Source organism: Manacus vitellinus, unplaced genomic scaffold (genome assembly GCF_001715985.3).
Source record: "Manacus vitellinus isolate BGI_N305 unplaced genomic scaffold, ASM171598v3 scaffold_21_pilon, whole genome shotgun sequence".
NCBI lineage: Eukaryota > Metazoa > Chordata > Aves > Passeriformes > Pipridae > Manacus > Manacus vitellinus.
Genome location: NW_021939546.1, coordinates 102452 through 126278, shown reverse-complemented (window position 1 = coordinate 126278; position 23827 = coordinate 102452). Strand labels below are relative to the sequence as shown.

The following is a 23827-nucleotide window of genomic DNA, read 5'->3' as shown; positions in this document are numbered from 1 at the left end:
GTTCTGTGACTGAGCTACATAAATAAGAACAAACACTTCCAATGAAACTGGTGGAAAAGGAATGTTTTAGTCCATGAAATCTCCATGAAGTCACGATCATCAAGATGATCAATCACAACTCTCAACTCCAGGCTGTCAGGCATACCAAAATTATTCTTATTGATATTTTAAGTTGCAATTTTGATAAACTGATGCATCAGAGAAATGAAAAAATGGAATATTTTAGTGGATACACTATAATAGATTTTGCCAAGAGCAGAAAACTATTTTAGGGCGAGGGATTTTTTGTTTTGTTTTTAAACACAAGAGCTCCTACATCTACATGGGAATTGCTGTTTAGAACACAAGACTTCACACTGGATCAAATCTTATCTTTCAGGTGTTTAGGCAGAGTTCTTTGAGAGATACAAGTTGTTCTTTTGTTCAAATGTTCCTATTTCTTAAGCTTCAAACTATATTAGAAGAATTTTTGCTTGAAAGGTCTAGCTTTACTTTCAAAACAGAAAACTTGACTATTCATCCTCTTCCTCACTAGTTACTGTGCGTCTTGCTAATCTTGTAATTTCAGTTTCATTACTCTAGTTGCTGTGATGGAAAGGGAAGGTAATTCTAATTAACAAACTAGCTAAGGTTCTTTAAGTGTTTTGAGATCCTTTTGTACATCAGAAATGCAAAAAGGAGAGGAATAGAGTTTTCCCTGGTATTACAATTTTTGCACTTCAAAAGCAACATAGAAATGGAAAATGCTCAAGCTTTCTTATAAATAGTTCAGAGTTTTCCTAAATAGAGATATGCTAATTATTTAAGTCAACAAAAATATCCGGACTGTACGTAAGGGTTGATTTTACATTTTAAACACTCACAGGCCTTCAAGACGCACCCCCCCTCCTGACTGCTGATCTTAGACACTATAGCAACAAGTGAACATTTGTTCTGAAGGAATGTGGAGTATGCAGCTGGGGGAGGGGTAGTACTATCAGCCACAAACTTATCTCCTGGTCCACTAAGTTATTATTTAACTTCAGTCTTCCCCGAAACTGAAGAAACAGCATTTCCTATCCAACATTAGCAACGTGCATTTAACAGGCAGCTTACACTTTGACTATGAAGAACACAGATTTGCTTGAACTCAACTTCCAGAGGAGGTTGGTTTTTTTCCTCTTGTTCAGATTAGTGGAAACAGCAGAAGTGTTCCATGACTGCGGATGAATTAAGCAGTGCTCTATCACTGCAAACATGCAAAGCAAAACAAAATGCCCAGTTCCTCTGGCTCTGGTCACAGCATCTGAAAGTCCAAGACTTCCTAACAAAAGCCTGCGAGATAGACTCTGAGAAAACAGAAGGCTTGGCCAAAATAGTTTGTGGAATCATCTGGAGTGAAATGGAAAGAAAGGTGGAAAGTTCTCCCAGCTTAAGTGAAACATTCCCGGAGAAAAGCATGCTTGCAGCTATACAGTCAAAGTTTATGGGAGACAAGCAAACTACTTTTTGTTGGATTGTTATGAGTTTGTCTTCATTCACACTGCACAAACTTCTGTTTTCTTTGCAGAACCTCTCAAGTTCGAGGAATCTGGCACTGGACAGGAACAGGATTCACAGGCAGGGATCTCAGTGCTTTCTGTTCATGTGAAGGACCAGGAAAGTAAGGGAAGCATGGGTGTGAAAGTAAGGGAAGCATGGGAAAATGACCAGGACGTCTCTGGCTTGCTAGAACTCCACTAAGAGAAGCAGTTCATATGCCCAAATAATTTCTTCCTTTGAGTTTTGCCATTAAAAAAACACCAGAAGTTGTTAAAAAAAAAAACCAAAAACCCAACAAAGCAAACCCACTACTATTAGCTTTAGGTTCGTAATTTTACTTGTTAAAAAAATTTAAGGAAGTATTTACTTTGTTCTTATCCTTGTTTACATACTTTACATCTTTTAGCTTGAAAGACTATTTCAGATTTGTGAAAGAACAATTTCAAATTGACAGAACTAATATTTAGCAGTGACTACTACTTGGAGGTATGTGAAAGGGTGTACTAATGAACTTCCAGGTCAGAAAGATCGGAAGCGCATATGACTTTGCACATAAGAAATGGTTTTTAGGAAGGTGAGTTTAAAAGAGACTGTCAAATTAAAATATGCCAAAAGCTCAGAGCCAAAGTGATCAATTAATTTGCCATCTACAAAGGGCGTTTTCTGCTTGCTGTTCTCTCCACCACCACCCCACCTTTCTATACCCCCATCAAACTTCACATTCAGTAAGGGACACAAAAGAATTGGTACAGGGCTTAGCAGTGTATGCTGGGATGCCAGGGTGGAATGCCACACCAATTCTGTCTAGAGCTCACAGTCTTGTTCCATTTTAACCTCTGGCCCCTTGTTCCTTGGCCAGCCACCTTCTCCCTCTTGGTTGGTACTCAGTACAACCTTACAGTCAGCACATGGAACTGATCTTGCTAAAACCTAGTTCTTTTTCTTTCTGGGACTAGTTTCCAGGCAGATATGCCCCCAAAGCTGGCTTGCTATGCAATCACCAGAGAACTACTGCTAGTGCCAGGAAGATGCAGCAGCGAGCTCACAGCAGCTCACACCTAAGTTTCTTCCATAAGTTGCTGTGGAAATAGACAATTAACGTGTTTAAAACAGAGTCCTAAACAGAAGAAAACAGCAGTTTTAGATGCATCTTGTAGATTTTAAGTTACAGAACCAGTTACCAACCAATTCAGCTGTTGGTGGGGAGGGAAAAAAAGGAATTTTGGCAGGAGCACCTTCAGAAGTCACTCCTTCCAGCTGCCTTATACCTGTCTCAGCCTGGTTTAGTCCTGGCCCCCCTGGTACAGTAGCTCACAAGGACACTTCTGCTAACTCTGCCATGGGAACAGTAACACCCAAAGCAGCAAATTCAAATAGTCAGAATTCACCTTTTAACACCTAATTTGGTTCAGCAAGATGATGAATAATCTTATTACAGGCTGATACATTAAAAACCATGCAGTTAGTTCCTTGTGGACCAAGTTTTATTAGAGTTTGAATAGTAATATATCACAGAATTATTCTTCAGATATTGCAAGTAAATTACACTTTGGTAGATTTCGGAAGTGAAAAACATTAAAATTCCACTTCAGACTAATTTTCAACATCTTCAAATACTTTTAATCCTAGTTAGTTTATTTCCTAGTTTATTAGCTCCTAGCTAGTTTGTTTCCCTCTTTTTTTTTGTGCTACATGGAATAAGAGGACCAATGTGCTACACTGCCACATGGATTCCTCTGCCTTTTTCTAAGAGTCTCAAAGGTCATTTAATAATTCACAAGCAGATTGTTTACACATCTGATAATCACTGTGTTCTCAGAATCCCCAAAAGTTAGCTACCCTGGTAGCATTTTACTTATCCTTCTCTCAATAAAGGTTTTTTATTTATCACACAAAATACTACTGAGCAGAAAACCAGAACGTCTTCCACAAAAAGTTTAAAGAAATCAGTCCAGCTTCCCTGGAAACAAAATAAATATAACCCCCCAAAACATTCCTTCCAGAAACTGTTGCAAAGAAAGGTAAACACTTTATGAGATCCTTGTTTAGAGCAGTTTGCCCACCTACCAAGATTCATAGTATCAGGTGTCATTAGACAGGTAAATACATCTAGTTTAAGGGTGTATCAAAGACAGCACCTTTCACTGAGAAACATCAAAATTGAAATAAAGAACAAACAGCAAAATTACACCCAGTATTATAAATTATCATAAATTCAATCTGTAATCTTCACTGCAGTAGGTAATGAACTTCAGATTTCCCTAACGAAACAGAGCAAACTGACTTTCACAAACGCCACCTCAGAAAAAGGACATTAATATTTTAGACTATATGAAAATATAGAAATAAAAATCAAATGCTAAAAATACTACAGTGCCTTAATTATACTAAAAATACAGACAGTATACATTATCAAGCCAGGAAAGGCTGAAGAGAAATCATTCATCTTCGAGCCTCAGGCACTATATTCAGTAAATGGCTTCTGGCTTTTAGTGTAGCATGCGATTAACACCAATCTCCACGGTGCTAAAAGAAGGTTTTGAAGTCACTAGAGATTACAAGTTCCTTATTTTCAGGAAACTATTTAACTTGACACACCTCTAAAATTGTCCCACTGGGCTGAATATCTTATCCTTCAAAAATAAGGACCTGATAGGTTTCAAGTTAGGCAGCATTCCTGATTCTTTTGAAAGTATTGGTGCTACCATACAGAGGATGCAGACATTCCTGACCAGGCCATCCAGCTTCACCAGTATTGTTACTCTGCTTCAGTTTTAAAAAAGACTTATAATTTTATAAAAACACTTATAAACTCTAAGAAACCATAGGCAAAATCTGATCCTCATAGAGAAATTCGTGAGGAAAGGTAAGAGGTTTTATCTTACTACTCTGGTTTCTAAAATACCTGCAAAAACAGCATACTAGCATTTTAGAAAGAACTACAATTTACATTAGTTGAAGACGGGATGAACTTGAGGAAAAAAGTTTTTGCTCATGAAAAGGATGCAGAATTACCCACATGAAGCACACGATATCACACTTTGAAGATTACTTCAAAGTTCGTGATAAAGTAAGCAATAATTCCAAAATATATTCTAAAGTACAGTCAAGAAGACTATATATTAAAGTGTAATTACTCCTGCACTTTTAAACCACATGCAAATTTTAGCCTGAGAGCTATTCGTAATGAAACACAGTATTTCCCACAGTCCCAAGGGCAGACCTTACAGTATACATTACATTCTTTAAAAAAAAAAAATAAAAAAAAAGCAGATGTCACAAAACTAGTAGCTAACTATCTTCAGAGTAAGGAAACAGGAATGCTTCCCTCCTCTCTAATGCAATACAAGTAAAAGTTACTATGTACTGTTTAAAGGTGAAATACTAAGTCTGAGTTCCTAGTTAGAAGATATTTTACTGTCCTAAATATTGTTTTGTGTGGTCCTTTTACACCGGAGTAAATTAATTTCATTTAAGCAAAGACCATACAGCGGCATTATTTGCCAACAGTAAAATTTATTCTATAAAGTAAAAGCACAGATTGTAGTCATCAATCTGATACATAAATACCTATTAAATAGATTTTCAACTTTGCATATCAATGCAATAAGCAATACTATTTTTGCACTGATAGATTCTCTAATACAAGTTTGTAAGAGGTAGGTCCTGCATATTTTTTCCCAAAAAGTGGCTTATGTGCTTCCTATACAACTTCTATGAGGTACAGGCATCTTTATCTTTGGGAAAGATTGGACAGTATATAGTAATTACCCCACATCTCCTATTCTTCAAAAGAACGTACTACACATGTAGAAGCCACCCAGCCTCAAAATTCAACATAGTTTACTTGCAGACGCATTAACCTCTTGCTTTAGGACAAGAACTAACCTCTTCAAGTTATAGGATTTACCTTAAATATACCTCACACACTTCAAATTCTTAAGTATTTTCAATACTGTGGTCAAGTGGTTAAGCCCTCAGCAGGTCTCCACGGGAGACAAATAATTTCTCAGTTCCTAAAACATTCTTTACCATGGGAAGTTCTTATCTTGAGTGCCACTACCTCTGAAGAACACAGATGGCTCCAGACTTTAGACTGTACTTCACTGTATGTCCTACCTTTCCAAAGAGGGGTACAAGTTGAAGGCATCAATTAGATTCTCACTCTAAGTGTAGCACAAATTACAGGTAATGATCTGAGTCCTCTAAGTTAATTCAACATATACTCTCAAGCCTGGCCTTCCAGGCAGAGATTTTGTTTTCATTTTCTTCTTATCAGAAAAGAAAGAAGATTAATTTATTTTTAGTCTCCTTAATATATTTCAATTATCTCTGACTTCATAAAATAAGAATGCCACAAACGAAGACAACCTTTCAGTTCAAACACAAAACCACGATGACAACAAAACTATCCTTACTAATATCAGCCAGGAGATAATCTTGCTCATCTGGAAATTCACCTGAAGACTGGACCAAGAGATGGATGCACTGACTGCATCAGTTGCACTAACAACAGCTACAGTTTCAGCCTGTCATCAAGTAGAATTAAATACAAAATTTCTCGTGAAACAGCACATTGACCTAGGTTCAAAAATGGCCCAGAGCTCTTCTTAATGAAGACAATGGTAAAGTATCTTGATCCTATACCTCAGATTGCATGACTAATAACAGAATGTTATATTCGATGAATACAAGGCTGAGATTCAAAACAGAATTTAAAAGAAGACAGCAAGAACTGAAGTGTATGGAACACAAGGTATTTCACTCAACACAAGAGGCAACTGCAGCTCCCTCATGCCCAAACAGATGACAAACTTTTAAACTCTGTAGTTACATTCAGAAGGTGTTTTGTTTGTAGGTTTAGTGTGTTTTGTTTGGTTGGTTGTGGGTTTGGGCTTTTTTGAGGTGGGGGCTGGGGTTTATGTGAAGTATCATTAAGAAACACATTTCCTAATTGGTACCAGCAAGGAGGTTCCAAGTTTCTTAGATTTCGGTTTATACTGAAAACTTTGTTGGGCAAGAGTCTGAAAAATAATCAAACTAAGTTACAATGCTGAGTTTACCTTTGTTGAAAGGTATCCAAAATTTATTCAGCATTATGACAATTAGACTACTGTAAGAAACTAAATCACATTAGCATAAGAAATGCAAAGAGAAATAGCCTTGACATCTACCAAACATTTCATTTATGTAACACTCCCCTTAAAAGAGATCTCAGCTTACTTTTCACTTTACATATCAACTTGCATTAACACTGTAACAAAACAGTTCATGTCTGTAAGCCCAAGGCACTTATGATCTAATTTAGACACGGATGTATGTTATCATCCAAAATATCTTAGATTTTTCATCCAAGATTGCATCACTACATCAGATGAACGTTAAATGAACCATGGGCAAATAACTGCTGGGCTCTTCCACGGCAGCTCAGGTAACAGAAGCAGGTAACACAAGGCACAGACCCGCCTGCCAACACAGACCCCACAGTGGAACGGCCAGCCCTGGACAACGGGGAGTCACATGGTCAAAAGTGAAGCCACTGTGCATCAGAAGAGTTTAGACAAATCAGCCAGAGAGGCAATAATACAATTAATAGTTGACGTAGAAGCTGAGGGAATAGTGGTTAGAGGCTGAAAGACTCTAGGAACACTTGCAAGGCAAATACAAACACTGATGCAACCCTGTTACACCACTTACATTTGCCACTTCTGAACTGCCTGCAGATGCATGCAGCGTATGCACACCAAAATACACTTTTTTTTCCCCCATAGATAGCAGCAAAACTTAATTTTGGTTCATATTTAATAAATTTTAGAGCAAAGTTTTACTATCCAATAAAGTCTACATCCAGTTGATAGATTAATGCTGTATAAAAAGGAAGAAATAAATTTCCCATCCCTGCAATTGATTCCACCTTGGATTAATTAATGCAACCAATTTCAGGATGGTGGTAAGCTGCAAGCACTAAAAACCAGAATTTCATGTGTAAGAACAACCTTCGTAAGTTTTTGTTAATTTTTGGACAATTGTAAACATTTCTAAAGATTAATAAGACAAAGAAATGCAAACCAGAGTATGCAGTTTCCAGCATGTTGTCTCCAGCCCGCAATAAGCAAGCCCAATATTACAGAACTCACTGTATTATAGGGACAGAGGTCAAAAGAACACTTCCAACTGTGGACAAGAAATACCTCTCCTTTATATGGACATCTTTCCTTTAAATGAACAACACTGTTTCACAAATGAATTCTATAATATAGTACAACTCCTGTCTTCCATGTTAGTTTTTTGGATCTTCTGAGTTCAAAATTTTAAACTGAACATTAATTAACTGCTGCTGCATGGCAACTGGAACACTAATATTTTGGCAGTCCTTTTCTACAGGATGCCCATTTCAGCATCAGTAGGCACCAGACACCCAACCTCACAAATAACTGCTCATCTTGTGTGCTCAGCAAAAACTTTGTGGACACAAAGTGATCACTAGTGTCAAATTATTGCTTCGTTAATTGTTTACACCTTTTGGCAGTGGTATTTCAGCTGTGTGCACACTCACTTGAACACAGAGGTGACTGCAAATGCTCAGCACTCGGGACATCTTACACAAAACTGCTCTGGATGTCATGTCAGCTATTAACCTAATAATATTTCTGTAGGAATTAGATAAAAGCTTTCCTCCTGATGACCAAAACCACGCTAATGCCATTTCCCTAATGGAACAGAAACACACAATAACACACACCTCTCATAAGCAAGAAAATTTGCAGTTTCCACCTGCTGGCAGAAGACGGTAAATGCTTCTCTTGCAAAGGAAGAAAGTGCAGAGTTACATTCTACCTTAAAACTCAAATTACTAGCATTTAAGACTTTGAAAAACCAAACAAAACCAGCCTAGAAAAGTGAAACATCACCAAAATAGTAAGAGAATTGTTTGGAATTGGAAAAAAACATTCAAGCAGCTAAAGACTAGTCAGTTGATGGTCTCACTAACTTTTAGCATCAGCCTAGGCAGCCGGCTAAGAGCCTGTTTTCCCTTGTTATGATTATGAAAGAGATTGCACTGTTGTGATGAGGAAATACAGAACCCAAACTAAAAACCACGATTTCCCGTAATCATCATGCTGGGGGTGGGGAGGGGAGAGGAAGGGAGGATAAATGGTAAAGGGCAGGGGGGAACAACCACAGTAAACACTAATTAAAACATATGAATTGTAAGAGTTTCATAAAATCTAAGAATTAAGAACAACTGACACACCTTCTGATAGAATGGCTTCCTTCAAGTAGAGTAGCACATCTGCAAATTTTCTGACATCATTCACCAGTTGCATGATATACTCTGGATCCACAACAGGATTATCATAGCAGTCAGAGTTGGAGCTAATGCTGCTCAGAGAGCTGCTCTTGGTGCTGCGCCCCATTCCCCAATTTCCTGAATTAGAGACGGTGAAGAAGTTGGAGGTAGACAGTCGGGCTAATCCCAAACCACGCTTGTTACCTCCGCCGTTCTGTCGCAACATCCCAGCAGCCGCCGTGCCTATGGAGCTCTCGCAGGTAACACTCACTGTCACTTAATGCCCATTTGATGAGCCAAAGGTGAAACCCCTGAAAATTGGGGAGGGGGAAGGAGGTGGAGGAGAAGGAAAAATGCTGATTAGTACAGAAATATATACGAAGCAATACTTTGTACTGACAAGATCCAAAACTTCTTTCAAGATGACACTGCTTTGCATTACAATGCTGAACTGAGTATTATAAAGGTTTTCGACTGTTTGAAGTTATTTAAATTCGTACAGCAGGTAGATTGTTGCATAAAAGAAATCAATGGTATGCAGAAATTATTTCAAAAGCTATTTATGATGCATGCTTATTTCATAAGAAAAGTTTCTGCCATGAATACTTATTCTGCAAACCTTAAAAATCACATTCTTTATATTTACTAAGACCTATTCTTTACCATAAAACAACTGAATATAATTGCAAAAACACCTGATGTGATACAGACCATGAGCAACATCCCCTCTTGCACGAACCACCAAGCTGTATTCAGCATCCTGTCTCTTATAATAATAGCTTTAATCTGATAGGATGAGTTTTCTTTGTGTAGATTGTGCCAAGCAAGTCATCATGACCTATCACAGTTTGTCTCACGAAGGAAAACATCCTGAAAGAAGTTATGTGGGCTTTTCAGGCTGCTATCTTTTATTAAGAAAAGCAATCAAAGGAAAAACATAGGAAAGCGGAGAGATTGAAAAACATTCTAGTATCAAAGTTTATCTGCAAATCTCAGTGCAGTTATCTTGAAGGATGTTGCTCTGCTTTGGTCCACCTTAAAAGTTCTCCCATAAAAATGCACAAATTTGGGGGAGTATAAGTAAGCAACCACCTGCATTCCTTTCATTTAGAAAAAAAAGAGAAAGCTACTGCTAATTTCGCCATGTTGGGTTAAGCGATTCATTTCAAAGCACCAAACTGCAGGTGGCAGAGTCAGGTGAGCTTCCAGCAGCTCCCACAACGCCTGCTGTTGTTCTCTCAACACCAGGAGAAATATTCAGTGTTTACATTCAAGTGTAAACACCACAGGGAAAAAACCCCAAAACCAAACTGGAACATGACAGCTAGAAAGTTAACGTAGGTCGCAGATACATCTGCAGTAATTTCTCAAAATAAATTATTTTACCTAAAAATAGAAGTTATTAAGAACTAAAACATGCAGGCTGAAACGGGTTCTCCTGCATATGTTTGTGTTTGGTTAGACCAACTGAAACAGTAGCACCTTTAACACTTTGAACACTCCCACTATGAATTTCTATAGGCATTACTCTAATGCACTTCAATTATTTTTCCATTATTTCTGCTTTATTTCTCTTTGCAATTTAAAAATATCAGAGGAAATGTGGTCAAAGCAGTTGTTTTTGTAATTAATCTGGCAGGCCTTCCAGGGAGCATGTGCTGGGGGGAGGGGGAAGAAAACTTCAGAATTTAACACAAATTAACTGCTCTAATTTCTGTTTACTGTTTTAAGTCTGTACCTATAAGAGTACACATGACATTATACAAATAATGCAGATAATTAAACAATTCCAAACACCTCAAGTAGACTGAAGTGAGGTTTACATTAAACACAGTGTTTAAGCAAGTTTCTTCTGTTCCCACATATAATTCTCATGGCTATAAAGCTACTTTGCAATTCCACCTTGCAATTAAGGCAAAACAAGCCACATAACCTTCCCTCCTTTTAACAAGTGTGATATCTATTTATATCGAGACAGATATTTTCATATTATTTAAAAGACAAGCCTCTTTTAAGTCTGCCAGCTTCAAAGTCAACTTTAAGTAGCAAGATGTGTTAGACCTGTTCCAGTGGCAAGTCCACGCTTTTAAAGATGTGTTATTTTAGAGATGTTGCTTTTTTTTTTGTACAAGCAGTACAATAATGCCACCACTGTAAAAATTATAAAAGTGATGACAAAGCGTTTCTGAATTAGAAAAACTTGAGAGAAACTTCTGCTGTAAAGCAGCAGCATAACAAAAACTGAGCAGCTTAATACAACAGGCACCTTTTCCTCGTAAATATCAGCCCTTACGTCTGTTCCTCCTGTGTTACAAGGCAGATGGTGAAAAGTTTCTCTCCCAGAACACATGCCTTTCATTACTGAGAAGTGTTTCATATTTCTTCAGGAGACTCTGGTTTTGAAAATGAAAAGCGTCCACCAGCTTTGCTATAAACGCCTCCAGACTCCTTCGGCTCAGAGCGAGCCATTGCCAGTCCCGATGGAAAAAAAAAAAAGGAAAAAAACTAAAGCGCCAGATATTTCAGAAATTTGCTCAACCAGCACAATTTCTCCGGTAGGGAGGGGAAGAAAGGAAAAAGGGGGGGGAGGGGGGAAAGAAGGTAAAAAGGATAAGGGGCCACGTCGCTGGCGGCCGAGGGCAGGGCCGCCCCCAGTGCCCCGGGCGGGTCGGCGCGCCCCGCCGCAGTGCCCGCCCGCGCACCCCGCGAAGCGGAGGTGGGCGCAAACCGCCAGCGCGCGGCGCGGGGCAGGGCGTGGGCTCGGGGGTCAGACCCCACCGGCAGAGGAAGGAGCGCCGGCCCCTCCCCCCCCCGCTGCCCGGCCATTCACCGCCGCCCTGCCCACACGCTCGCCCGCAACTCCTCTGGCGGCGCTAGACGACACCCGTCCCGTCCCGTCCCGGCGCGTCCCCCTCCCTCGCCGCCCTTACCGGAGAGCGGCGGCCGAGCGCAGGCAGCAGCCGGGCCGGCCCGCGGCCCGTGGCGCGGCCGCCCCGCTGCCCATGAATCGCTCCCCTCCCCGCGCGCGCCCCGCGCGACGCCCCGCCACGCCCCATTGGCCGCACCGCCCGGGGCCGGGGCCGCGCGGGACACGCGCCCTCCGCGCGCGCGGAGCGGGGCGCGCGCCGGCGAGAACAATGGCGGGGCGGGAGCGGGACGGGAGCGGGAGCGGAGCGGCGCCCTCCGGATCCGCCCCGGCCTCTCCGTGCGCCGGCTGCGGCCCCGCCAGCAGCGCCCGCCCGGCCCGCGCCTCCTGCGAGGAGCGGAGACCGACCGCGCCTGTGGCGTGTGGGCAAAGCTCGGGGAAAGGAGCTGCGCAGGAGCGACTGGTGTACACAAAACAAGCTTCAGAAGCGAGGAAAAGTCCAAATTCAGGCTACGTGGTGTTTGGCAAAACAGGATTTACTTTCAAGTGATTTGCCCAACGAGAAACAAAAACACCGTGGCAAAGAGAATGTATTTCTCTTGCTCAACCTCCCACGCTTTCTACTCCTGAATCCAGTTTATCATTCATTGTACAGCTTCCAGTATTGTTACGAGTGAGAAATGTGTGCGTGCACAGACACACACTTTGCTTTCTACTATACTCAGCCTGCTTTTATTCCTGGACAAACTCTGTTGGCTACTTAAGAAAATATAACCAGTAAGAAAAACAAAATACAACATCAGTCTGTGCCTGCATGATGGGAGTGGATTCAGCTATCCAGGCAGCCCATATTTTGGCATAATTTTGCTTCTGAATTTATTTGCATGTGCAGATAACATCCACATTTTTGAGCTTAAGGAGAATTTGGAAAAGCAGATGTTTGCATCTGTGTCATGCAGAAATTCAAATACTTCCCAGTGACACAAGGACCTTTATACCTCAGTGCAGACTTCTCTTACATCATTTCACAGTGACTGATGGCAACAGTAGTTTTTCCATCTTCTGGAGGCAGGGACTACAGACCCACAATTTCTTCCTCAATATTAAAAGGCCATTTAAATTCAGCAACCTTAGATCCAATGCCCAAGCTCTGGAATGGGACATACTTTCAATAAAGTATCAAAGCCCTCAGTATCTAGTTCTTAGCCCAGTTCCTCTACTCTACCAGTTTTGAGCTTTACATCTGGAATTTACCCATCCTTGCATCCTTTCCCTAGCCATGCCAGCACAGTACCCATGCAAGATTTTGTGTTAGAGTACCAATGTTCTCATTGCTTCATCCTTTCTCTCCGTATTTGCCATAATTTATTCTTTTGGAAGAATTTTATTCAATTTCTTTTGGAATTTATAAACCCTTAAACTAAGCAACCAAACTAAAACAAGTTGTGACATTTCTTATCTCTAGTGTCAATGCTAAGCACTGTTAAATACCTTTTCTTCACCTTGAAAGAATCCTAAATAAAGTGTGATGTAAATTCAGACATTTACAGTGTTATAAATTCTTTAAGTTTCTAAAAAAAGCAAACAAAGAAAACAATACCCTGAGCTTCAGAAAGATTTTGATCATTCAGTTAATTGATCCTGCAGATGTCAAAATCAGGCCAGAGTAAACAATTGTAAACTAATTTAATGTGAAAGCAAGGAACTATGGCAGGGAATGCGAGTTAAATAGTACAACCAGCAATCACATCATCAGAAAAAGCATTAAAAGTTTATTGTGGGAAAAGTCATTGAAACCATTAGATAAGCGTTCAATAGCAACAAAAAAGATAAACAAGAAATTCCACCTATACTTATCAATAGATAGAATACAAAGCAGTGGATACCATTTGGTCTGCCAAATCTTTGTTCAAAAGAAAATCATGTAGCTACAGCAGACTGTCTTGTCCTTACAGACACGCTTCTTGAAAATAGAAGGGACTTCATCTTGCCCTAACTATATCATTCCCAGGTGCGTTTTAGAAAATGCTAGGAAGAATAAACTGAGCTCTTCCAAGTACATACCCAGCTCTAGTCCTTTCACTGTTTCTGAAGTAGATATACACTTCATTATGCCTCATCCCCCCCGTGTGTTAGTCTTGTCTCTCTCATCTCAGCTCCCACATAAGCTAACCTGTGTCCATATAAGAATTCAGCAAATTTATTGGTGAATTGTTTGTTTGAAAAAAAAACCCAAACAAACCAGTCCCAGATGTCAAACTGAAAGTGACAAAGACACGGAAATTACATGTTTTTATACTTTTGAAATATTTTTTAGTTACTTTTGATTTGAAACATAAAAGTGTTCTTCATTGTGGGAGGCCTAGCTTCAAACATCTTTTGAAAAAAGGATTTGAGCCCACATCTGCCACATTATGGGAATGTTAAATGAAGTTTTGGGTTTTCCTCAAAGTAAAACAACAAACAATTGTCCTTTTGCATTTTCGTTGTTCAGAGCTTTTTTCCTCCCCATTTTCAGTTTGGCTGCCAAATTGAATACAGAGTCCTCCACATTCCCCCTGAATCAAATCTAGCACAAAACAGCTGCAACCATGTCCCAGACTGTCTAGTGTTGATTACCTCCTAAACTGCCTTGGAAAATATTACATGAAAGAGAAATGGAACTTACAGATCTACCTTCAAGAAAATATGGCTTGCATAAAAGGCCCAGTGTACATCACAGGTCACAACTTTTGCTGCAGCAGATAAACTGGAAGGAGGATTAAGGGTCTGACAGCTGCTGTATGTTGGTCATCCTTTACTAGTTTACAGGGCTAACGCCCCTTTTTTAGCCAAGTATAATCTACAGCATCACTAATGCAGGCTTCAGGGCATAAACAGAAGCTGAGCAGGTGAAAGGTTGCTTAAAGTCACCTTTTTCTGCACTTTATCCACTATCATAGTTTGCTTGGAACAAATAATCAGTTCTTTCACTGAACAATCAGTTATTAGGCAACTAGGGAAGACTGGGGCAATAAAAATAGTACAATCTCAACAATATAGTCTCTAAGAAAAGACATCAAAATTGAATTTGTTTTCATTAAAAATGCTGATTTTTCCTGAGAGCAGCCACTGCAATCTCTAACTCATTAATAGCCACTTGTATGATTCTTTTAACAGTTTTTTTTCCTGATAGAGCATGTGAACACAGTTAAATAAAAGCAATAGCACATCTCTGTTACAATATAAAAGACAAACCAAAACTCCCAGTACGTTTCTTTCTTCTTAGTGCTAAACAGTATTTTACTCACACAAAAAGTCCCTTTGAAATCTAAAGAAGTACCTGCATGATGAAAGCTGTTCTACATCGCAGCTTCCAACCACTGTTAAGAAAAGAAACATTTCTAGGTTGCACCATTAATGTAACTAGAACTGGGAAGGTGACTTTAGTTGAGGAATCAGTTTCAAAATACTGTCTGTATTCTATGTATTTGCAGAAGTGCCAGATATTCTAGACTAGTTGGAAGACATAAATTATGAGTATAGCACTTGCTGTGAGCAATAAACATTCGATACAGAGCTAGATATTTGTTACTATTGTTAACAGTCAAGTCTGCAAGGGAAGTAACTGCAAGGACCTCGAGCCTGGCCACACACTGAGCATGACTTTAAATAATTTTTAACTAACTACTCTCAGAGGTAACTTGGTAGAAGTTTCCACCCTCTGCTTACATTCCAGTGAGCAAAATTCTGCTCTTGAGAAGTATTTCCATAAACCATTTCTTTTTAAGAATTTATATACAGGCTCCTGCAAAAGGCTAACATAATTGGTATATCAGAAAACCATTCAAGACTCAGCTTCTGTTAAAGGAAATAATGTGACATTTTTGCTAAAACACAACTTTGCCCACTGCTATATTTTAAGTTTTAATGAACAGTCTGAAAATTATTTGTATAAAGTCTGAGGAAACTCAGAAAATTAATCCCCCGGCCCCACTGCATCTACTGATGATTTATAGAAGATTTATTTTTTTCTCTCACAAGATCTTCTTTCTGATTGTAGTAAATGCCACCCACATACCTGAGAAACCATCAAGATATAAGATTCATGCACTCTTCCTAGAACATCCTACATTTCAGTCAGTGCACCAAATGCCCTTAGGGGAGCTACGTGGGTGAAACTGCAGCAGCCACTATGCACTGGAATGAACCTGCAGAGGCAACTGATAGAAAACAGGAGCACCCCATGTCCTGCAGACGTGCTTCTCACACCATCTCCCTTCTCACAGCCATCTCTCTCTTCTCAGTCCTAATCTTCAAGGTAGACCACAAAACACTTCGAAAAATGAGCAAAGAAAATTAAATTCATAGCTTTAGTAGGTATTTAAAAATGTATTTTTTGTTTAATGGCTCGATGCAATTCACCCTCAAGATAAATCCCTTCATGCTTTTTAGCATGATGAACTAGGCCTCTTTTCTAAGGGAGATATCACTCAATCACCTCTCCGCTTGTTAATAGCCCTCTTATCCACTAATCTCTCCTCTATGTCACAATTATTGCCTGGTTTTTGTCTCAGATGATCTAGCTGTTTTTTAGCTTAATGCAGAGCCGTTATTCTCAAACCCGATGCCCCCAAATTATTGACTTTTTCTTTTCAGTTAGTTCAACTGATCTAATTTAAAGCTCATTCTTTGGTCTTCCCTATTTTTATATGGCATCCTGCATTGCTCAGGATGAGCTACATAACATCCTAAATTATTCCTCAAAAATTATGCAAGGCTGGAAGCATGATGTGAGAAATGCAACTGGACACAGAACAACTCCATTTGCTAATCCTCCAGGGAAAAGGATTGCCAATGGCATGGGCAGCACCCCATTTCCTAACTTTTAACAAGCAGTTTCTTAAAAAACTTCCACCTTAACTAGCAATTGCCAAGGAGAACAGTGGGTGGTGAGGAATGAGAGGAAAGACTGCATGAAGGAAACAACTTCCAGAACGTTCGCAGCTTGCCAAACACACTATTAACCAACAGTAATTACGGCACAGCGACCTGCTGCTCTGGGAGCCAGGAGGCCTGAAGCTAACCACCCTGGCTCGGTTAGCCCCACCTGCCCTACCGGTACCAGCAAGATTTAAGGGAGAGAAAGCCCAACAATTAAGGGTTAGCAGAGAAACAGCCTGTTTCTACAGGGAACAGGAGGTTTGGCTGGGAACTCCTTGTCGGTGGTATCTTGCCAAAGGCTGTCAGCCGGGCGGCTGTTGGTCTGATGTGCTCTGGGCAGCAGGGCTGCTGCCTGCCAGCTGAGAGAGGTGGTAAGGAAAACTGTCCTGCTGGATTTGCCTTGCAGGAGAAGGGGGTTGTGATGCAGCTTCTGCTGGCTTTGTGATTTGAATTAAGGGTTGGAAGTAGATTATACGATACAGAGACAGTGTCACCCAGTTTCTGAAAGCCCTTGTGGTGCCAGGCCTGCAGGGTGCTGGGGAAGGTTCTTGCTGTTGGCGGGGTTTCTGTCTCACTGCTCTGAAGCATATAAAGTCCTTCTGAAAGCACTGACTGTCACTGCTCTCAGCCTTAAAGCAAAATTTCATTTGTATGTTCTTGACAGGTTTTAGTAGTTACAGTGTTTGATAAATAAGGTTAAAAAAGTAGCATGGCTAGAAACTTTTCCTTCCCCCAAATTTGACTAATTATTAACACAACGGTTAAGTAAATCCAAATGTAGCAAATAAACCTCGTAATCCTCCATAGTTTCAGAACTATTTAACATACACTGTTCTTTCTGGCAAAGAACAATTGTTAGAGGAAAAATGGAGTACTTCAGGTTGGGAGAGCAGGTAAGGTCTTTAAGTAGGAATCAAATGCACTACATGTGATTAAGTGGTTTCTATTTCTAGATCTATGCTTTGCCTCTTCCTTCCTTCTCCTGCCACTGATGTTGTGTCATGATTGTTCAAATCCAGACCTGAAAAAATGATCTGGGTTAAAAGAACCCTTATGGTTAAAGGTCTTGCATTTCACTGGGATCGTTTTGCCAACACAGCAAGCACGGCTTGCCTTGATGCTGGCAAACCTGAGTGTACTAGTTTGTGATGGGGTAGGGAGCTGTAACCTCACAACCTGCTTTAGGGGAAGCTGGAATAGTTTTTTTTATTGTGGCTTAGGATTTTCTGTGCTAGTCTCAGGGACTCTACTTGGCTTCCATATGCAGTTTTGTTGCCAGAGTTCATATTTTTACGTTGGAGCCTAGACAAAAAAAGCAAGATTCAGCTAAAGATCAGCACTGTTGATATCTCAGCAGTTTGTGCAGGAAGAAACTGTTTCATATTCAGTTTTTATGTCAATTTAACTGTTTCAGATATAATTCTGTATCTTTTCTGGGCATTTTTTCCCAGAAAGAAAGGAGGGGGAAAGAAAACATACACAAGAAGAGTTAAACCAAAGCTATTTCTAGCTGCTTGCAATTATATGAGAAAAACACTGTCTTTTACTGCAATTGGACCAAGATAAGATATTCTCAGTATATGTATCCTCATAATAAAGTAAGTGAACCTTATTTAATGAGTGTAATTAAAGCACAAAGCTGGCTGATTTTGGCTGGTAGGGACAATTGAGCTAATCACAGTGAAATCGAAGCGTCCTCGCTGTGTGTGTTGTTACAACAGATATATCCGAACTGCGCTAGGGGAGTGCTCAGATACTGCGAGGGAAAGGTGATGAACTGCATTCTCCTGTGTGTAATTAATGGCCACTATTTGGTACTTCAGGACCAGAAAGGACTGGAAAATAAAGGTTATTCTCATCAGTACAGAGCAAGGTATACTTTACCCTTACTACAGCTCAGAGATAATTAAGCTCTGTGCCCAAGTAGAGCTATGTGATTACTCTTCTTTCTAACTATAGAGGCAACATCTAACCATAATATTAGCAAGGCTAGGAAAACATAATCCAGCTATAAGGTACAGCTGATCTAAAGCTTTACTGAATTTCATATGCTGGTCACATTACCTGAGGAAGTATTTTTTGTACGAGGAGCTCATTCTGTAGTTTTCATCCTGGACTTTATAACCTGAATATCTCAGTCAAGTTCTTTCTAACATCTTCTCAACAAATTAAGTATTACAATCTACTTTGTGATACAGTAGTTTTAATCATCTGTATTAACTGAGGTCTTTAAAATGACATCACATTTTATTGAGCACTAGTGTGCATACATATGCTAGAGGGTATAATATTGTTCAATGAAATTGCTGAAGTGATTATGATGTGTTCATAGGTTTTGAAAGTACAGTGCTGTTGCCTGTGTCTTTTGTGTCAGTGAATGCAGATCAGTTTCCTGAGGCAATATTGTCATGAGAATTTTGTAGCACGTCTCTAGACTAGCATCAGGAGAGGGCTCTGCTCCTAGTCCTACATAACAGTTTACATAACTCATTGGTGGTATTTCTCATCTAAAAAAATCTGGTCACTGTCACTGACAATTATGAATGCTTCTTGATCATGAATATGAGTTTCAGACAAGGCTTCTGGGAGAAGACTTACTACTCTAACTGGGCTTATGTATCCAGTATTTAGTTTCTTTCAAAATATTGGATCTTCACTCAGGTGATATAATTACAAACAGAGGAAAGAAACATCTGCCACGCAGTTGTGAGACTTGCCCATGTGAACAGATCTCATACAAATAAATGCGAATAGAAAACATACAGGTATGGGCCCCTTAAAGGTGAGCAAGTTACTAAATGCCTCTGGCATATCTTTGAGTATGCTAATCCCTGAACTACTCTACAGAAGCTTCAGTAAAAATAGTGTACTCTGTACAGTTTCTGATAGAACAGTTGTAGATGCTTGGTCCCAAGAACGATTCCTGAGTGGCTCTCAGCCTTGGTGCAGCACCTGAATTCCTGACAGGGATTTCCTACTGACCTTAACTGCTCTTTGCTCAGGGCACAGGTTGTTCAGCTGTCCTATAATGAAGCTCTTAAATCTTCTCATTGACAATACAGGGAGTGTAGGTGCCTAATGCAGAATTCCCTGCAGGCCATGGGCTGGGACACCGAGTGTTATAGCCCATCAGTTTCTCACTGGATTTGGCCCAAAAATTCTTAATGCAACACCAACAGTGGTTTGTCTGTTTTGTTTCCTGTTTTTGTTTTAAATAATAATGATGAATCTGATTAGCTGCAAGACAGCAGATGCTATGGCAATATAATATTTGAATAACAGATGTGAGAACAGACTCCAGCCTTGTTTTAAATGCCATGATATTTTATATTATTTAACATTTTCTTGTGTAATGGAAGCCAGGTTTTCTGCTTTTCCAGAAACTCTTTACTGAATAATATGTACAAAATCAGGACCATTATTATTTTATGTGTGTATAACAAGAAAATATAATTGTTGTATCTAAAGGAACAGTATGTATTTTGAAATATGATACTAATCACAGAAGGATTAAAGTAATAGAACTGATCTATTTCTGTGATCTTGGCCAGGTAAAATAATCGAATATGATGCTTACAGTTATAGGTCAACGACAAGTAAAAAACCTCAAAAACTGAGTCTTAGAGGTTTCATTTAAGAGCCAATTTTAGGCAACAGGCACACATGGGGATTCCCTGAGAGTACCGCAGCTTGCCCCATGATTCACAAAGATGGGATGCCTCTGTGAGAAGGCTTAGGCCTCATGTCATGTCAAGGTGACTGCAGATAGTCCTTTTGCTTTGGTAGACACTGCTGGTAGCTGCTTGGGGAAGAGCAGTCCAAGTAGGTACAAGTCTACAGAAATGAAAATTCCATTCTTCTAGAACCAGAGGTCTTTACCAAAGGCAGGCCACAAACCTGGGGTGGTTCCCTCCTTGTCACCCTGCTGCTGTTGTGTGGAACAGCTTTGGAGACCATCCTCTTCAGACAGATAGCCTCCAGTTCAAGATGCAGCCACGAAGCAGCATATAATCAAGAAAGCCACACTGGCAATCTTCTTTAGCGTAGGAATGTGACTCCAGTGTTGCTGGAGCATTTGCCATCTAATTTCAGTAACTTCTTCCAACCAATAGAAAAATCTGAGACAGGCTTGGCTGCCAAGCATTACAGGCTTTGAAGTCCTCTGGCAGGTAAATCTGTATGTCAGTGACCTACAAAAACATCAAAAGGTATGTCAGAGAATGCTCTTGTAAAGGCTGGAAGCTGAAAATCTAAAAGAAAATCCTCAGAGATAACACTAAAAGACTTCAAAGGTAGGAGATATGCAGAAAATCAACAACACTGGTCAAAATCAGACAGAGAAACAAAAATTTTCTCTGACAAGTAGAAATTGGAAAGGAAATAAAAAGGAGAAATATGTACTGCTTTTTATGGTCACATGTGTACATGTACTTTATAAGCAACAGCTATCTTTTCTCCAAAGTATATTTATTGCTATGCTCAGAATATAGACATAGACAGTTAATGCTTCAAAAGGAAACTAATAATTGACATCCATATTTATCTTTTTACTCACATATCTAAAGGTACTATAGAATGATTTCTTTTTTATAACATAGTTTATCACAGTGTAGCGAGTATGTAATAGTGAAAGACACCACCATTAAAGATCATGTCCTTCACATAACCTGCCGGAATCCACGTGTGACTGAAAATACTCAAAAGTGAAGGCATTAGTGTAGGAAATTTATTCAGCTATGCATTCATCTCAGTAGTATAAGGTGGTTTTTTTTTTAATAATCTCTGGTACTTTATCTCTTAAGCAAGGATTTTTCATCAATAAAAACCCAAGAACACAGAATTTACACAGAAGGAACTCTGGGACTGGAAACAGGTAAGGCTTCAAAATAAGAATGACCAGGCTGGGTAAGACCAAGAGTCCAGCAGAACCAGTATCCTGCTTCTCATAATAGCCATGAATGGATACTTAAGAGAGATATGAAACATTGGACAGGAATATATTCCTGAGCTTGCAGCCATTTGCAGCTGAGAAACTTCCTGAGCCAAGCATGACTTCTGTATATCTAGTAATTCTCAGTGAATTCCTCTCCTATGTACTTGTGTCTTCCTCTCCTGACACTAAAGTTTTAGCAAACACAAGATCCTGTAGCAGGGAGAGTTCCCAGCTTGACAAACAGACACTGCGAAGAATTACTCATTTTTTTTCCTTTTTTTACCTCTCTCACTACTTTTGATATCTGAGAGTCACATCTACTGTAATGAGATTAATTCTTGGTTTCTGAATCTGGCTCCTGCCACAAAACCTGTTCTGTGAAGACAAGGTCTATTGGAACAAGCTGCAGGAATGGGTCTTCCATCAATGCCACTGTGTAACAAGTGAAATGAATTGGAAAAGAGAAGGAAATAGCAGCAGCATATGGTTTTGAACATCAAAATGACCACAGGAAGACGTGTTCAAAATGCATTATAGCATACTTGCTTGTGCTCTGTGTGGTTTACCATGGTGCCAGAGTGCACAGGGCTGTAGTTAAAATTCCATTGATTTTTTTCCCCCTTTTTGTGAAGTTCTGTTTTCAATTTTCAGAGTGCAGTAGCAGTGTTACCAAATATGGGAGAATCTGCAACTACTCTGGACCTGTATCTCTGCACTGGGAATGCATAACATAAATGGATTTCTTTTTAATTTACTATTTTTTTTGTTATTCCAATGGTAAGACACCGATTTCCTGTAGCCCCCAATATGGACAGAGAAGCTTACAGGCAAATGATAAGGTAGATAGGATTTTTCCTGCTTTGCATCCATGCAATTTAAAGAGAGAAAAAAAGCTGTGAAAAGGAATGCTGTTGAATATATAAGATACAGTAAGAAGGGTTAAAAGGGTTAAGCTGTTCAGATCACCTGTTTCACATCCAACATAAAACCTTTTTTTTTTTTCCCTCCAGGAGGAAAATAAACAGTTCCCTTATCCCTAGGGTGGTAGCAAGCCCTAACAAGGAAAAGCAGGACACATTCCTTCCTTCCTTCCTTTATAACCAGTCACTGAATTGCTCCCAACACATTCCAGATCTGGCAGAATAGCTTAATTGTCTTCACCTGGAGGCCACTGCCTGAATTCCTGTCAGTTAATATAGCACCTCTGGAGTGAGACACTACAATTTCTTTCTGATGAAAGTGGGTTAAGCACCCAGCCCCATGGTCATGAGCAGTTTCATAGGCTCATTTGCATATGAAGATTTATGAGTTTCTTGGGTGTAACTGTGCCTATAAAAGTTCGAGTCTATAAGTGTCATCAAATGTAATTACTCCCTAAAGACTTAGAACAGATATGAGAAAGATGAAGAACTGTTTATTGTAATAAGTTGTGGTTATGAGTGAAATCTGCTTCCTTACAATGAAAGGTCTGCATGGAGAAGGGAGTGTTGCTGGTTTGCTTTCACTAATGGTGAGAAAGGTAAATTTCTGTAACAATTCATGATCAGATGTGCAGTTTTATTCCACAAGGCAGCTGAAATTTTGCAAAGCTATTCAGACAATAAAAAATTCTTGTCACAAAACATTGTCAACCAGTACTCTGGGTCAAAATTTCTCATTTCTGTAGTTACCATTCACACAGAATGTCAAGAGGAGTCTCAAGATTCAAATCCTAAATTAGTAGTAAACCAAAAAAAAAATATACTTTTTCCAATTAGACAGTTAGACTAGAAACATTAAAATATGTAAGTGTAGGAACTCCAAAACAAGTAGTTTTTCCTTCTTATGCACTTGCTCTATTCCTACCATATTTTCTGAAGTATTTTGTAATACAATTTAAAAGCTTGCTTGTGTTGCCTGATTCTGTTCTAAGTGAAGTGAAACATTCATGTTGTTATAGATAAAAACTCTGGAATAGAATTGAAAACAGTTGTTTCACTGAAAATATTTTTTCTTTGTGTAAAGAACCTTATTATACCACAGGAAAGGAATGGAATACCTGTTTCTCAGGTGTCATGTACCAATATGCTTCTTCATTACTCCCAAAACTACTGAAACATTACCCAAAGTAGACCAACATTAGACTGGTTTGCTATTATAATAGCAGAAGAAATATGCTAATTTAATTAATCTTTGGAAAATTAAACTAAAAGAGATCTGTAGATCATTAGCTCCATAGTTGGACTACTAAAATTATTTCTGCACAATGTGTTTTACAGGTATTCCAGAAAATCAAAGTTATGAAGGGCAAAGA

At 39.4% G+C, this 23827-nt stretch overlaps 1 protein-coding gene and 1 long non-coding RNA gene across 8 annotated transcripts in view; one reads left to right on the top strand and one right to left on the bottom strand.

The window, feature by feature from the left end:
- ARHGAP29 (Rho GTPase activating protein 29) overlaps positions 1–11787 on the bottom strand; it is a 49458-nt gene extending 37671 nt beyond the window's left edge. For 5 of the 7 annotated variants that reach the window (XM_018072312.2, XM_018072315.2, XM_018072317.2 and 2 more), the window contains exons 1-2: positions 11079–11308; positions 8777–9123 (exon numbers count right to left, since the gene is read on the bottom strand). In XM_018072312.2, coding sequence (XP_017927801.1) covers positions 8777–9038 — 262 coding nt within the window. In that variant the 5' untranslated portion in view covers positions 9039–9123; positions 11079–11308. Of the gene's footprint in view, positions 1–8776; positions 9124–11078; positions 11309–11742 lie in introns of those variants that run through there. The other 2 variants (XM_018072313.2, XM_018072314.2) reach the window with 2 other exon arrangements.
- A 5597-nt stretch (positions 11788–17384) lies between these two features.
- On the top strand, positions 17385–23379 carry LOC108639587. The gene is made up of 4 exons (XR_001920602.1): positions 17385–17494; positions 21408–21474; positions 22186–22311; positions 22545–23379. It is a non-coding gene; the product is annotated as an uncharacterized LOC108639587 (long non-coding RNA).
- The last annotated feature ends 448 nt before the right edge of the window (positions 23380–23827 follow it).